The sequence below is a fragment of the Aspergillus viridinutans genome (genome assembly GCF_018404265.1).
Source record: "Aspergillus viridinutans IFM 47045 DNA, scaffold_3, whole genome shotgun sequence".
Taxonomy (NCBI): Eukaryota; Fungi; Ascomycota; class Eurotiomycetes; order Eurotiales; family Aspergillaceae; genus Aspergillus; species Aspergillus viridinutans.
In genome coordinates, this window is record NW_025091219.1 from 1701150 (window position 1) to 1716945 (window position 15796).

The window sequence follows — 15796 nt, forward strand, 5'->3', positions numbered from 1 at the left end:
CAGAAGGCAATCTGCTTCTTGCACGCTGCGTAATGAACCCCCAAATTTGAATCATCAATAAAGCATGATAACAGTCTGCTGTGAGACAGACATATTTGGAATCTTCGACTGCTATTTGCTTGAATCCTTGCAGGAAGTTCTGTTGGATAGGATCTGAGACAGGGAGGTTAGGTGAGTTTACCTGGCCAATCAATAGCTCTGATAACCCTCGATGACTTTCTTGGATTTCCAGCCTCTAAGATGTTTCTCTAATTTTGAGTATCCTTTGCGAATGGGCCTACTCTCCACTTTCTGACCTCAAAGACCTCAAACCCAAGCTCGAAGTTTGCTAGTAGTACTAGTGGTAGTGAGGCAATCGGTAATGATTCCCGCCCCCATATGCATAATCCTCAGGAGTAACTAATTTGCCACACCACGACATTCCTAATCCCGCAGTAGCGCAGACTACAGACACTCACAATACTGTGCACTGCTGATCACTCTCTGAAAAGTCTCAACTCCCAGCTGATGATTGCACTAGCCACTCCGTCAAACATCCCTGTGGGTAGATACTAGTAGATAGTGAATACAAGCCACCAAATCCGACTCTTATCACTCCGTATCCAGACTAGTCCAAAGCCCATTAATTCCAGGAAACCTGTATCGGGCTGCATGCAAGGAGCATGCCTGAGCACATCGATCAAAACAATACAAAACCCACCTATCATGATGAAAATGAAAAGATTGCTGCATGCCGGTCCAGTATCCACTAGCCACTATCCACTGGCCCCAGGATACTCTGGAATGGTAGATAAGGTGGCATCATGCATGGCTCCGGGACTCAAATTCAGTCGACAAAAAGTACTCCCTACTATGGAGTAGTATCTCAGGCGTCAAGTAATAGATCTGTATGATCATGATCTTGATCACCTACCCAATGACCTGGGTCATGAGTTTCATGCATGAGATAGAGTTCAAATGCAAGCCCTGTGCATTTTACCAATATTAATAAGTGCTACAAGAAGTACTCCGTAGATGAAGAAGGAGCTATCTATCTACATATTGACCTTATATAAGCCACGTACGAAGGAATCCATATATGCGCTAGAGCCGGGGAACTGCAGCCAGTCCCAGAGCTACGGTTGAGGGTTCTAGAACGGGAATTGATCAGCTGGATTATTGACTATTGGCTCCAAGAGAAGGATCTTGCTTTGGGAGTTGGATCCGGCTGACGTCGCCGTGTCTAGGAGTTCAAAGACACCTGAGTATTTTCACTCATGAAAAATACAAGAAGCAAAAAGATGGTCCCTACGAGGGTCGATCGCGACCTTGGCGTTATTAGCACCACGCTCTAACCGACTGAGCTAAAGGACCTTGGTGGGAAAACCTCCGTGTTTTTATGAACTGAGCGGGAAATTAGTGCTCCAATGACGCCCATGCATGCGTCTTGGCATGTGATACTTGGAAACCTATGCTCGTCGCATTCGCCAGATGCCAGCGCCAGACAAGGGTGAAACGCCTTATCCTAAGCATCTATGAGCGGAAATGCAGAAATCATTGGCGTATTACTCTAGAATGACTCTGACGCAAGCTAAGGATAGCAGCCGAACAAGAAGAATGACACTCTCATATGCTGCGGCTGCTGGACATCCTACAGCCATCAGACTACTCCTCGCTCACGAAGTAGATGTCAATATGACTGATCCAGAAGGCAAACAGCCTTGCCATATGCTGCAGTGGGACTGTCGTCAATGGACGAGAGGACTGATCTTGATGTAAAGAGATGATGAGTCATGCCGCTTCCAAGGCATGGCCACCACCTGTTGTAAGTCTTCTTGAGCATGAAGCGCGACCTGGCATGAGAAAGAAACACACGGTTGAACTCTGCTCTCTTGTGCTGCCGTTGATGGTCATGAAATCTCACTGAGTGTGCCCATCAAGATCTGTCAGTGTAGAGGCGGACTCCAAAGACAACGATGGCCTCGCATCGCCATCATGCGCTGCTTCAAATGGGCACAAGGGCACTGTTCAATATCTCCTAGGAACTGGCAAAGTTCATCTGTCAGATACTAACAGACCGCTAGCATGGGCTGCAGCAAACAGCAACACCGGTGTTGTTCCGCTATTGCTGGAGAAAGGGGGAAATAGTGACTCTGAACATGATGGTGGAAGGATATCGCTATCATGAGCGGCAACAAACGAACATAAAGCTGTGTTTTAGTTGCAACCTATCAATGATAGAGTGAACACCAGTGTGTCTGGGATATTGGCCGACCGCCATTGGATTGTTGCAGTCAAGAATGGGCGCTAGTCAATCGCAAGGCTGCTGTCCAGGCCAATGCTGGCTAATACATCCAGATACTAGAATCGGCGATCATGATTAGCGCACTCGTTACGTATGAGCTTGCGAGCTGATCACTTCAAAGATGGCTACTCAGTACTATCAACTTACATATGAGCCTTCCATCGGAAAATAGGCGCAGAGAAACCTTCAGCAAGCTGACCCTGCTACATTTGAGCTTGATCGGAGGCCCTTCAGGTCATATCTGCTCTTCTTGTCAAAATTCTCGCAATATCTCAAGAAATGGGTCCCTTAGCTCAGTTGGTTAGAGCGTGGTGCTAATAACGCCAAGGTCGCGAGTTCGACCCTCGTAGGGACCATTTTTTTGGCTTTTTTGCGTAGTCTACTACTATCAAGATGTTTTAATGCAGATTCTGTCATGCCTTGACTATGTTTCTGCTCCCGTCGCTGTTGCGGTCTTCGCAGTGGAGTAGACTTCGGCCACAGCTTGCTCACCATCTGTGCGTTCAGTAGCGCTTTGGGAGTCCTGGCCTGGCCAAGAGACGATGGGATATGGAGTACTCTGGCGATAGATCCGATCGGGAAGGGTGTGTGCATCTGCGAGATTCGATCTTGATGTGCAGAAGTACTTTAATTTGTCATAGTCGGTACTGGACGCCACCGTCTAGTTTGATATGCAAGGCGTAGATCCCGACTGAAGCTGGGATCCCTGATCTACCAATCTATTTCTACGAAATTGCGTAGCTGTTTATGGATAATGCTACTTGATCACTTATGATACATCGAAAATGATAGGGGATAGTGTACACTGGACAGCCACTGAGTCTATCAACCGTGCTGAAAGATCGCAGACTACACTCTGATATGCTATAGACGCACGGACTGTGGCGCAAGGGTGTGATCAGAGGGTCATCCATTGTGTCGGTTTTGTACCAATCATTACAAATCCTGAAATTAAGTCTGCATTCATTAGACGTGCAATCCAGATAGACATCAGATCTATCGATTAGGATTGCTGCGACTCGTCCGGCCTGGCCAAAGTACCATGACTCCCATCCTTTCTAGGAAAGTATCGCCTCTGGATCCGCTGTAGAATTACTTGCGTCCCACATGGTACTTGGTACTCGCTACTTGGGAGATGATGGAGACCTAGTTTCTGGGCTGCAACAGGTGTGTGAACTGCTCTGCTATTCCTTTACTGGCACCTGGGAGTTATGCTGTTATTTTGATGGGGCGGCCCTGTTGTCGACAATGGCTCGGATACAATAGAATATATAGCTCAGTGGAATCAAGGCGATCTAATCCCAGCCATGAACAAACTTTGGAATGACACCAACGGAAAAATGCAAGGAAGACAAGCATAATAAAGGCTAGCTGGTACTTCATCGACCGACATCGTTACCATTATCATTGGAATAACATGTACTCAAGCTCCGGAGCAACTCCGGGAAGGACAAAGCCTAGATTAGGTAACTCATTTACCATAAGTCAAAATGCAATTATATGCCATCTCAAACTAACCAGATGTGTTAGCTACCCGTTCAAACATGATGGCAAAGGCAATTACTCACCTGCTCATCTGTCTGACAGACGAGCACACGGGGTCCTTTCCCGGCCTCCTTCGAGATGTCCAGGACCGTTTGGTCATCGGCTGGTCCCTTCTCATTTGCTGCAGCATCCACGGCCACTCCTAGACACCGGGCCTTCTCAACGAGTGCTTTGCGCAGCAGAGCGCTCTTCTCGCCGATTCCGCCAGCAAAGACAATCGCGTCCACTTGGCCGTCCAATTTGACGAAGTAGTTTCCGACAAATCCAAGGATGCGATCCACGACGATATCGAAAGCCAGCTTGTGCGCGTGGGATGGAGGGTTCTCAACGGCGATTTTGGAAAAGTCAGTTGTCCCTGTCAATGCCTTCCATCCGGATTGCTTGTTAAGGATCTCTTCGGCCTGGGTAGCGATCAACATAAGCTTCGTCTGTGATGGCTGAGAGAGATGGATAACCCACTCTGCTGATATGCATCTCTTTTGTGCTCGCAGGGCTTAGGTTTCCTGCTTCGTTGGTGTAATGAAACACAAGACTGACAACGATAAGTCATAATGCTTTGAAATACACGAAGTGAAGCACTCACGATGGATCGATACTACCGCTTCGTGTGGCACCCGGTAATCCAGCCAAGGGAGTCAGCCCCATTCTGAACCATTCCCGTCAGTATCCACGATTTCAATGTTTAGATCCGTCGCCTTACGTCGTGTCCACTGATTTCCCATTCTTGATCGCACACACCGAGGCGCCACTTCCGATATGCATCGCAATGATATTGGTCTTCTCGACCGGCTTGTTGAGAAATTCCGCGACAGACCGCAGGATGAAGGAATAACTGATCCCGTGAAACCCGTATTTACGAAGTCCATTTGCCTTGGCAATCTCCTGGTTGATAGGATAAGTCTTCACATGTTCAGGCATCGTCTGGTGGAAGGCAGAGTCAAAGAACGTGACGCTTTTGACGTTGGGAAGTTCCTGCTTGCAAGTGCGAATGATTTCCAGGGCTGAAAAATTGTGTCTGATAGTAATCGAAATCATTAGCCGCTCTTTGCGGATTCCTGTCATAGATCACACATACAAAGGAGCTAGATCCTCGAGCTCTTGTAGCCGGTGGTAAGTCTCGTCCGTTATTACCACTGATTCATTGTAGTCGCCCCCGTGAACAACACGATGACAGATGTACGCTAGATCCTCCGGACTGGCAACTTCTGATAACTCAGAGTCAGAGAAGCAGCGTTGCAGGAGGAATTTGAATGCATCTTGAGGGGTCGACAGGCGCTCCCCCACTTCCTCTTTGTGCTCCTTTGAGCCCCGCGTATATTTCAGTTTCAGCGGAGGAGCAGTGATCCCGGAAATCTGTGCGTTTACAATGACTTTTGGAGGACGCTCGAGGGTATAGAAAGTGATCTTGACGGAGGAGGACCCGGCATTGACGGAGAGAATGGTCTTGGGTGCCATGTTGGAGGCAGTGAGGGGAAGACGGGAAACGAGTAATCCAGGATAGCGAAGCGTTACTTGAATAATTGCTGACGGTCAGACTGGAATATTATACTGTAGCCATTTTCCCTGGTCGGATGATTCCCCACCTTATGGAACCACCACAGATGAACACTGTTTGGCCATTGTGTTGTCTTCTTTTCGCTGTTCTCTTGCCCGGTGATGTCAGGGGTCGGTTCATGGTGACGTAGTGCCGGTGGGAGTTTGTTGTTGCTTGCCAGTATTTCAACCGGCTGCTTCGGTACTTCAACGATGCATTTGGCACTCTGTGTAGAGTGGCATCATCTATTTATCTGATCCAGACTCATTCACTTGGAGACTATTCGGATTCCTTTTCCTTGTGGCCTGAGATCGTCGATCGTTCGTCTGGTCGTTACCCGCTTGGACCGAACTCGCGATTACTTGGCAGGGATATTGTATACAACTCTACTCAGAAATCAGTTCGATTTGGAGAAAAAGCCTTCACCATGCCAGGAGAACTCATTGATACACCAAATCCCCAGGCATTGCCTTCCCATATTCCGGATGTAGTGGAGCAGCTGCAAGTGAAATTGGACCTGACGAGTCTGGAGCAACCTGCGTGCGATGCTCTATTTAAGTTCCGTCGAGCGGCTTCATACATCGCTGCAGGTGAGACAGCTGCTTATACATCACTTAGGTGTCCTTACTAATAATGTCTCTCAGCGATGATCTTCCTACAGGACAACGTGCTGTTGAAGAGAAACCTGACGCACGATGACATCAAGCCCAGGTTGCTTGGTAAGATTGACTGCCAGCTCCAATTTGCGACTGACCTATAGAGACCGGCTCATGCGCTAACTTTATCCCTAGGCCATTGGGGAACATGTCCCGGGCTGATTTTGGTACATTCACACTTGAACTATCTCATCAAAACGCGCGACCTCGATATGCTCTATGTCGTAGGGCCAGGACATGGCGCGCCAGCCATCCTAGCCACTCTTTGGCTGGAGGGCTCATTGGAGAAATTCTATCCTGACTACTCACGAAACGCCGAGGGTCTCCATAACCTCATCTCGACATTCAGTACAACAGCCGGATTGCCAAGGTGGGAGTTTACCGTCTAAATGCTGTCGTGGATGTAACTGACTTGCATCAGTCATATCAACGCTGAAACGCCTGGTGCCATACACGAAGGAGGCGAACTGGGATACGCCCTTGCGGTATCCTTTGGCGCAGTCATGGATAATCCCGATCTAATCGTCGCTTGCGTAGTAGGTGATGGTGAAGCAGAATCAGGTCCAACAGCAACGTAGGTCTCCGAGGGAAAGGTGACTCCCATTTGACTCTGGTGCTAACAACCTGGGTAGATCGTGGCATGCGATTAAATACATCGACCCTGCTGAGTCTGGTGCCGTGCTGCCCATCCTGCACCTGAATGGGTTCAAGATTAGCGAGCGCACGATTTTTGGCTGCATGGACGATAGAGAATTGATATCTCTCTTCACTGGCTATGGTTACCAGGTCCGCATTGTTCAAGATTTAAACGACATTGACACTGATCTCCATCGCTCCATGACCTGGGCCGTCGACGAAATTCAAAAAATTCAGCAAGCAGCACGGTCTGGAAAGCCAATCTTGAAGCCGAGATGGCCGCTGCTGATCTTGCGCACTCCAAAGGTACGTTACGTCCGCTACATAAATGGTGACCTACCGAAGAGCTCCAGTCTGGCTAACGCTCGTCCTTGTCACTGATAGGGATGGTCGGGACCAAAGAAACTGCACGGTCAGTTCATTGAGGGGTCGTTCCATTCGCACCAGGTTCCTCTTCCCAAAGCGAAGAAGGACAAGGAGGAATTGCAGGCCCTCGAGGAGTGGCTGTCGTCGTACGGCCCCAAGGAGCTTTTCAAGGAAAACGGAGATGTTATCGACGAGATCAAATCCGTGATTCCCTCTGAGGATTCGAAGAAACTCGGTCAACGTGTGGAGGCATACAAGGCTTATGTGCCACCAAACCTCCCGGATTGGAGAAAGTTCGCCGTTGACAAAGGCAGTCAAGAAAGTGCAATGAAGGTAACCGGGAAGCTCATCGACGAGGTCTTCCAGCTTAATCCCCACTGCGTGCGATTGTTCTCGCCCGATGAACTCGAGAGCAACAAGTTGAACGCGGCACTGGATCACACCGGAAGGAACTTCCAATGGGATCAGTTCTCCAATGCTCGAGGGGGCCGTGTCATTGAAGTGCTGAGCGAGCACATGTGCCAGGGTTTCCTCCAAGGCTACACATTGACTGGCCGCACGGGTATCTTCCCGTCTTATGAGAGCTTCCTGGGAATTATCCACACCATGATGGTGCAATACGCAAAGTTCATCAAGATGGTATGCCGGTCTCTGTTTGCCCCTCCTCTCACATGAATACTGATACGGACTTTTAAGGCCCAAGAGACAATGTGGCACCGCGATGTAGCTAGTATCAACTATATTGAGACGAGCACATGGACAAGGCAGGAGCATAATGGTTTCTCGCACCAGAACCCGTCGTTCATCGGCGCAGTGCTCAAGCTGAAGCCCACCGCTGCTCGGGTTTATTTGCCGCCGGACGCAAATACCTTTTTGACGACTCTTCACCACTGCCTGAAATCAAGGAATTACATTAATCTCATGGTTGGTTCGAAGCAGCCAACTCCTGTATATCTGACACCGGAAGAGGCAGAGAGTCACTGCAGAGCCGGGGCATCCATATGGAGATTCTGCAGCACCGACAACGGTCTCGATCCTGATGTAGTACTTGTCGGAATTGGTGTCGAGGTGATGTTTGAAGTCATTAGTGCAGCGGCCATTCTGCGCAAGCGTTGCCCCGAGCTGCGTGTCCGGGTCATTAATGTGACTGACCTGATGATCCTCGAAAATGAAGGCGCTCACCCGCATGCTCTCACAACGGAGGCCTTCGACAATCTATTCACATATGACAAACCCATTCACTTCAACTATCACGGGTATGCGACCGAGCTCCAGGGACTGCTGTTCGGACGGCCCCGCCTGGAGCGAGTCACCATCAACGGATACATGGAAGAGGGAAGTACCACGACACCGTTCGATATGATGATTGTGAACAAGACATCACGCTTCCATGTGGCACAGGCTGCCCTTCGGGGAGCGGCGAGGAGGAACGAGAACGTTCGAATTAGGCAACAAGAGCTCTACACGGAGCTGAACCACAACATTGCGGAGACGAAGAAGTACATCATCGAGAATCGCAAGGGTAAGTTTGCCTGTCCACTTGTGAAATCCTTACCATGACCGAAGTCTAACCATGCTCAGATCCCGATGACATGTATGCGATGCCGACGTTTGATTGAGAAGCCGGAATGAATGTGTATGAAATGAGATTCTAGTCATCCATAGACCAAGAGACAGGAACTTTTGTCTTTGAGTATCACCGATTGTCACTAAGACCGTAATTTCATTTGGCAAGATTCGCCTGATGGTATGTTGTTGCCTAAGGACTCCATAGACCGTCGCAAGCCATTCGGTCTCAGGCCAATTAAGGCAACAGGGCTCTCATCGTCCGTCGCCGCAGACCTCATTACCACGGTGCTTGGCCAGAGAAAGAGTACTTGTATGTTTCATTCATTCAGATGTATCAATTCCGTCGGAGTCGGACATGATGTCGCGCCGTTAAGAGTCTCGTATTGGACTCGTCAGCTTGAGATCCAGGCTGCTCCGCTACTGCCACAACCGTTGAAACGTGATCGTGGCGTGCGCAGCCTTATATCATTGGAGCAAATCTTCCTACTGATGCATGATGACACAGGAAATCTCAAACCGAGTCTCAGAAATTGAGTCAAACAGAGGCGGCTTAGAGACGATCAAATAGCTACCACAGGTCTACACGTCCATCACAAAGGTCGGATCTCGGAGCAATTCCAGCCCAAACGCTAAACCCGATTGAGTGGAGCTTGCGAGAAGTTGGATGACCAAGTGGGTCCGCGGATGCCGACATGGAGCATTATTCAAGGCTGTGAACGACTTGTCGATGAATTCAATGGCTCAACGCTCGTCCAAGCGGGCCGATTGAATCATGGAACAGTCGTGGAATCGAATCAGATTGCTAATATTGCTCCTTTGCCGACGGTTGTCCCCGCCTGTCTCCATCGATTATCAAACAATCATGAAGCGCTAACGTCAAAGAGGCAGCAGTCGAATTTTTGAGATCTATTCGATAACCCGATCTCCGACTGTTCTCAAACAGAGACGTCAGTATGGGTGCCTCAAATTTGATGACAGGGGGGAAAGATTTGTAGGCCTAAGGCTACCATGGCATTGTTCCATGGCTCTTTGATCCTGCTTTTTGAAGCTTTTCTCTTCTTGTGTTTCTGGATTGCTTTCGTTTGTGGACTGTGAGACGACTGGATATCAGCAGGGTGTACACCGTGTAGCTCAGCCACTCTTTTGCGTTTTGGATTCTTACTTGTTCTACCTTAATAGAACTAAACCATTACACAATCCTACCCAGTGAAACGGGTGTCACTCTTTCCCATTGATAAGATCTCGTCTGGAGCTACCCTCCCCTCTTTCTTTTTCTCTCTTCCTTCGCTATCACGATCATAAGCGTCCTACCCAACGGTCTTCACAATGCCGCAAGTAACAGCGGAGCTCAGGGAGCAGCTGAGGAACAGTTGCCATCCTCTGATCGATGGAGTCAACACCGCGTACGGATATCAGCCTTCTCTGGCCGCCGGGATTGTCTTTTGCACCCTCTTCGGCCTCTCAATGATCGTTCACACGGTGCAATTTGCCTGGAAGCGAACTTGGTGGTGCTGCGTCTTCAGCATCGGATGTTTGAGTAGGTGGTCTTGTCAGGAAACAGACACAACAAGAGCTGACCGGGTTCAATTCCAACAGCCGAAGTCCTGGGGTGGGCCGCTCGCACATGGTCGGCGCAATGCCCCTATAACATGACTGCCTTTTTGATGCAGATATCCACTTTGATTATCGGTGAGTAGTAGAAACTCGGATACCAGATCCATATTGACAAAAGACCAGCACCCACCTTCTTCACAGCAGGTATCTACGTCCTCCTCGGCCGCTTCATCACCCTGCTCGGCCGCGAATCCTCCATCATCAGTCCAAGCCTCTACCTCTGGATCTTCGTCACCTGCGACGTCATCTCGCTCGTCGTGCAAGCCATCGGCGGCGGGATGGCCTCCGCCGCAACGAGCGATGTCAACGGCGATACCGCGCCCGGCACGCACGTCATGGTCGCGGGCATCGTCTTCCAAATGGCCTCCATCACCGTCTTCGTCGTCCTCGCCGCCGACTTTGTCCGGCGCGCCGTCCGCCGCCGCCTCCTGCAGTCCATGACCGGGTCCATCGTGCCCCTGTTCGGCGCCATGATCTTCTCCGTCTTGTGTATCTATGTGCGGAGCATCTACCGGACCATCGAGCTGTCCGAGGGCTGGAGTGGGTATCTGATTACCACGGAGAGGTATTTTATTGCCCTTGACGGCGCGATGATGGTTGCGGCTGTGGTGGTCTTTAATATCTTCCATCCGGGCTGGTTGATGCCCACGGGCAAGAGTATGGAGTTTCACCGGGAGATTTACTCCGCGGATGGGATGCCTGCGACGGAGCTGCGGTAGCTTTTCGCTCTTGCTGGTTCTGGATGATGATGCCTTTCTTCAGCTTTGTGTGCGACTCATCGGTCATGGAATAGATCTTACGACTAATGATAGACATACGTGGACAGGAAGTCCTGTAATTCAAGCTAGCGATGAGATCGAGTAGAAGATAACCGAACTGAAACAAGCTCAGACGATCGAAGCACAAAACGCTCAGAGATAGAAAAGCACTCATAGTCATCCCACATTCACCAACCTAACACCTAGTACGAAAACGTGGTGCATGAGTGGACCCAGAAAATCGCATGGAATAGGATGACAAAAGAAAGTCAAAACTCAACTCCGTCCTCTAACAGGCATCTATTCTTGTCAATCCGCCAATCATACACCATCCACGGCCTCAATCCAACCGAATACTCCTCCAACAGCGACAGTTGCAAAACCCCAGATAGCACCCCACATCGTGGCGCCAGCGACATCAACTCCTCGTACCGTCCCCGCGACCTGGAAAACGGTGTTGAGCACTATCATGCTAGCCAGAAGCGCTGTGCGCAAAACAAGAACCCTTGTCTTAGCGGACAATGTTCCCAATGTTCGACGGTAAAGTCCGCATATAAGGTACTCGCCCTCGTTTGCAGATTTCGACTTCAGGCTGGCGTCGGAGCTGGAGGCACCGGTGGAGCTGACGAAGAGGAAATCCCGAGCGGCCCATCCGGCGGGGAGGAGGGTGAGGAATAGAGTCGGGAGACCGGCGGGGCCGGCGTGAGCGAGTCTGATATCGGGGATATTCTCGAAATGCACAACCAGATAAGCTGGGAGCCAGGTCGCATAGCTGAGGTACAGCGCCACGGAGTAGATGGCGGTTGCTGCGACGGAAGTGTAGAGGGCCGTTGGGCGATCTTGCAGGATGGAGAGGTTGGGAACAGCGTCCGAGGCGGCTTGCCGGAGATTGTGGACGGAGGAGGGGCGGCGGAGAAGAATGAAGGGAATCGCCGTGGAAATTAGAGTGATGCCATATGAAGCCAGAATGGTGGTTGGCCGGATGCCGTAGAAGGACCACAATAGAGAGTAGGTCGGCAGATGAGTGAGAAAAGTGAACGACAAGACGTCACGCCCTGGAGTCGCAGGACCATCAGCACTTAATTCTACACAAGCATCGCGATAAAAGTATGGTAAATCTCACCGTCAAATCCAAGAATCCAAGCCAATCCCACTTCAACGGCCTTCCATAACATCAACCCTCCCACCTCCCACCATGCCTCCAGGTGCTTGCTCACACGGCCCAACTCCCCCAGAGTGACGCTGGATGTCATGGTGAAGAGAACGGAGCTCAAGAGCAAGCTGTTGAAGACCACCAACAGAAATCGGACCGGAGAGGGGACCCGGCGCAATTGCGATTCTTGAGTTTTGCTTGCTGCTCTCGCCGCGTCAATCGTGGAATGGGCAACCTGCGTGGTCTTGACCACGGAGCTTCTCCTGCGCGGAGCCATAATTTCTTCCTGTCGGAAAGAGCCGAGCTTTGAGCAACAAGACAATTTTGACAAATACTGTTGCAGACTTCCTGCGATTCAAAGTAAAGGCTCAATGCTGAGGGGAATACTTCATGCGAGGGGTGCGTCGTGCACGAGGAAACTGGGATATTTTGCCTGCTGAGCGGTGAGCATGTGATGATGTCACCGCGCAATGGTGTCATCAAGACATACCAATGGTTACATAGACATGGAGAAGGCGACTATCGGACACATCTACTTATAGTCATGAGAGTAGATATACATAGACATAAATAATCATACAGAAAGAAGTATATACCCCGAAATAATAAATATACACGCACATTCACCGTGGTATCGTCTTCAATCATCATCCTCATCCTCTCGTTCCTTGACTGAGAACTCAACAGTACCGCTTTCGCGGCCCTTGGGATCCCGCATGGTAATCTGGTATTTGCCCTTGTCCCAGAGATCCTTAAGGGTAAGTTCGCGGGTACGTCCCAAGCTCTCAATATCTCCAATCCGTTTGAGGGTCGCTTCCAGATGCTCCTCGAAGCCTGGCCATGAGCAGATTTCCCGGAATGCGTTCTGCATAGGGACAGAATCAGCTCGAACCATAGCGCGCGAGTCAATGGTAAAGATGTTCTCATGATCGTAGCTCTGAATGAAGTCGGCTCTGGTCATGATCTCGCGAGCCACATGAAGCGGGACTTCGGGTAGTATATGACCCTGCTCTGGGTCATAAGTCTGTTCCATTTCCTTTTCTTTGTCCACGAGCGCTTTGGCTAGCACCATTGCGGCAGACTGTTTTCGTGTCAGTCATGGCAAGCGGATTGTTATTTTTGAATTGCAGACGTACCGCATATTTCTGTTGATCCATAACATCATCGTCCATGTCTTCACCGAGGATCCAGCACTTGTTGAGAAACCATGTCTTTTCCGATTCGCAAATGCTGTCACAGAGTTTCATGTAATCCCTAGCCTTGGCGACGCGGTTCAAAAACGACAATCGCCCGCCGACTTTGTCGTAGATGGTCTCAAGGGCTTGATCTGATAGTTCCTCGTCAAAGTACTGCTTACGGTATCTCTTGAGCGACGCCATTGCCTGGCTTTTCGGAAGATCGCAGACTGGGATGACTTCCATTCTCGTCGCGTATCGCTTCAATCGTTCATATACCCAATAGTCATCGCTGTTGAACACTGTTCAAGTTCATAATGTCAGCATAGTTCGCAAAGGCAGCATATCTGGAAGCATACCGGTGGTTACCAAGCTGCTGGCTGCCCATTGCTCAGCTCTCTGTTGAATCATTTCCAACAGATCTTGACCATCATGGTCGTCTGGAACCAGGTGGGTGCTATTCACTACCAAGACCAGAGGGGCTGCTCCCTTACGTCTTCGCGCAAGCGCCACCTTCTCTAGCTTGTTGAACGCTCGCTCAATGTCAAGCAGGGCAGTGGTGTCTCGCGGACCTCTGATGCTGAACAAACTTCCGATGTAACTGTAGAAACTCGGTAAGTGATTGCTCTCACGAACATAGGGTTGCAGCAAGCACATACTCTTCATGAAACTCAAAATCCAGGGCCTTCCCGAGCCTGATTCGGAAAATCTCGAGATCACCGTGCGCTTCAAACATGGCGACGCCGTCTCCATTGGTCTTTCGCATTGCCTCGAGGAGCATAGAGGTCTTCCCGGTACCCTTCTCGCCAATGATGAGGTAGTAGTGCCCACCGGATTTTCCCTGGATGATGCTGTCGAGTTTCTCCTGCTCATCACGGACAACCCAGTGCTCGTCGTGATGATATTGATGCTTTCCATATTCCACACCTGCAACCTCGAGTGCCGGATCGCCAGGACTGAAAGCATTATCCATCTTTTGTAAGATTAGATACTTGTAATACTGATGGTAGGAGTAACCCGCTATGCTATAGTCTTGGGTTAGTGAATTACGTGCAACTCTACCTGAAGTCAAGACAGACGCACCCTAGCACGGCAATGGAAGCGAATGTGGTTGCCGCCGTCTCCAGCATCCTTAGGATGGTGGATTTGAAGTTGGGACCAGAGTCTTGACCTCGACCCCGGTCATCATCTCCGCTATCTTGCTCCAATGGATTCGTCGCCGACAGCCCAGGAGTCCGCGAAAAGTACCTCGCAGCGAGACAGGTGACCGTTGGATGAATTCTCACCGGCCTGTGCAGGCCCACGCGGGCCGCAGCACTCAAAGATCGTTGAACACTCCGATTCCACAACATCTTCAGAGAGCATCTCTCACCCACAGCGCATTCGAAGAACAAAAACAGAAATAATGATCGAATTCAAGACGATGACCTCTACAAAACGATGAAGCGAACATTTACCGTCAGCTGCAATGTCAGCGAGATGACGTAGCAGAGTCTGAAGTACCAGATCGACTAATAGGGGGTACACTAAAGGTTTGTATATGAAGAGGAAGAAAAAGAACGCTATGAAAAATAAAAATAAAAAGAGAAAGATTCAAAGGAGTGTGAGCCGAGCTTTAATCAAGACAACAGCAAAAGGCCATCTAATATAGATAGGTAGTTCCAAAAGAGAGAGTCGTCGGTGTGGACCGAGTACTGTCGTCGTTCTCTGTTGGACGCTGCTGCGCCTCTGCGATCGATGGAGACCAGCAGATCCACGCCTTGGCGATGCATCCGGCGCTTCGGGTAGACCAGTTTGCTGACGATGTCTGATCAAGTTGTGGCTAGTGAGTTGATGCAGAGCATTGGATATTTTCGGTCAATTCCTTAAGATAGGTGAAAGTATCAGCTAAGCGAGTATATGTACGTCGTGGTTTTGTGAGTGTAGTCGCTGGATAGAATGGAAATATACATCTACACTATATCATGATCCTACAAGTAATCGTACCTGTATGTCCTCCGGCAACTCGAAAAAGATATAGTGAGCAAGGGCTTACTATCGAAATTCACATCTGCAAGTAAAATGCACAGACAAAAGAATCATGGAAGAATAGGCCGAATATGCTTGGAACAATAAGGTAATGTCAAGTTCCAAGCTGCAGTACCTATAATATAGTCATGCCATAAACCTCTTTGCAAGGTTAAAGTCCCGAATTTCTCCTTGAAATACGCACAAATGTATAGTCAACTGTTGGTACTATCATTCCAATCCATCATTCGTACATCATCCTCTCCTTGAGAGAATGAGACTTCTAGGTACTTGACTCTTGTAGTTCTTGGACGGTGTGGAGAAATCTTGGTGGGCGTCAGATGCTCCGTCGTCCGTCAAGCCCGAGCACTTCCGAGGGTATTCCGTGTCCGCGAAATTTTCTCTTCTTCCCCAGTGCTTTCTCCAGCTTCAACTCCTCCCATCTATCCTGGTGATATATACTTGCTCACTACAGTTGCCCTATTCTTCCCTGGGTCAT

General features: G+C 49.6%; 5 protein-coding genes and 2 non-coding genes across 7 annotated transcripts; 3 read left to right on the forward strand and 4 right to left on the reverse strand.

Moving 5' to 3' along the window:
• Window positions 1-1281: 1281 nt before the first annotated feature.
• Window positions 1282-1353, reverse strand: Aspvir_005548. The gene has a single exon. It is a non-coding gene; the product is annotated as a tRNA-Ile (tRNA).
• A 1213-nt stretch (window positions 1354-2566) lies between these two features.
• Window positions 2567-2640, forward strand: Aspvir_005549. The gene has a single exon. It is a non-coding gene; the product is annotated as a tRNA-Ile (tRNA).
• A 1115-nt stretch (window positions 2641-3755) lies between these two features.
• Window positions 3756-5284, reverse strand: Aspvir_005550 (putative acetate kinase; the record flags this gene model as incomplete). Its single annotated transcript, XM_043268763.1, has 6 exons — window positions 3756-3797; window positions 3853-4230; window positions 4289-4361; window positions 4413-4475; window positions 4530-4844; window positions 4905-5284. 6 exons carry the CDS (start codon window positions 5282-5284, stop codon window positions 3756-3758), a joined length of 1251 nt encoding a protein of 416 aa, XP_043124698.1.
• A 506-nt stretch (window positions 5285-5790) lies between these two features.
• Aspvir_005551 (putative phosphoketolase) lies at window positions 5791-8640 on the forward strand (the record flags this gene model as incomplete). The annotated part of the gene is made up of 8 exons (XM_043268764.1): window positions 5791-5953; window positions 6008-6082; window positions 6155-6389; window positions 6441-6593; window positions 6652-6961; window positions 7040-7660; window positions 7718-8543; window positions 8603-8640. 8 exons carry the CDS (start codon window positions 5791-5793, stop codon window positions 8638-8640), a joined length of 2421 nt encoding a protein of 806 aa, XP_043124699.1.
• Window positions 8641-9916: 1276 nt separating this feature from the next.
• On the forward strand, window positions 9917-10923 carry Aspvir_005552 (RTA1 domain-containing protein; the record flags this gene model as incomplete). Its single annotated transcript, XM_043268765.1, has 3 exons — window positions 9917-10127; window positions 10187-10279; window positions 10328-10923. The coding sequence occupies 3 exons, from the start codon at window positions 9917-9919 to the stop codon at window positions 10921-10923; spliced, it is 900 nt and encodes a 299-aa protein (XP_043124700.1).
• Window positions 10924-11283: 360 nt separating this feature from the next.
• On the reverse strand, window positions 11284-12392 carry Aspvir_005553 (uncharacterized protein; the record flags this gene model as incomplete). The annotated part of the gene is made up of 2 exons (XM_043268766.1): window positions 11284-12017; window positions 12086-12392. 2 exons carry the CDS (start codon window positions 12390-12392, stop codon window positions 11284-11286), a joined length of 1041 nt encoding a protein of 346 aa, XP_043124701.1.
• Window positions 12393-12755: 363 nt separating this feature from the next.
• Aspvir_005554 (ATP-binding protein) lies at window positions 12756-14642 on the reverse strand (the record flags this gene model as incomplete). The annotated part of the gene is made up of 5 exons (XM_043268767.1): window positions 12756-13196; window positions 13252-13592; window positions 13650-13891; window positions 13950-14315; window positions 14374-14642. The coding sequence occupies 5 exons, from the start codon at window positions 14640-14642 to the stop codon at window positions 12756-12758; spliced, it is 1659 nt and encodes a 552-aa protein (XP_043124702.1).
• Between the last annotated feature and the right edge of the window lie 1154 nt (window positions 14643-15796).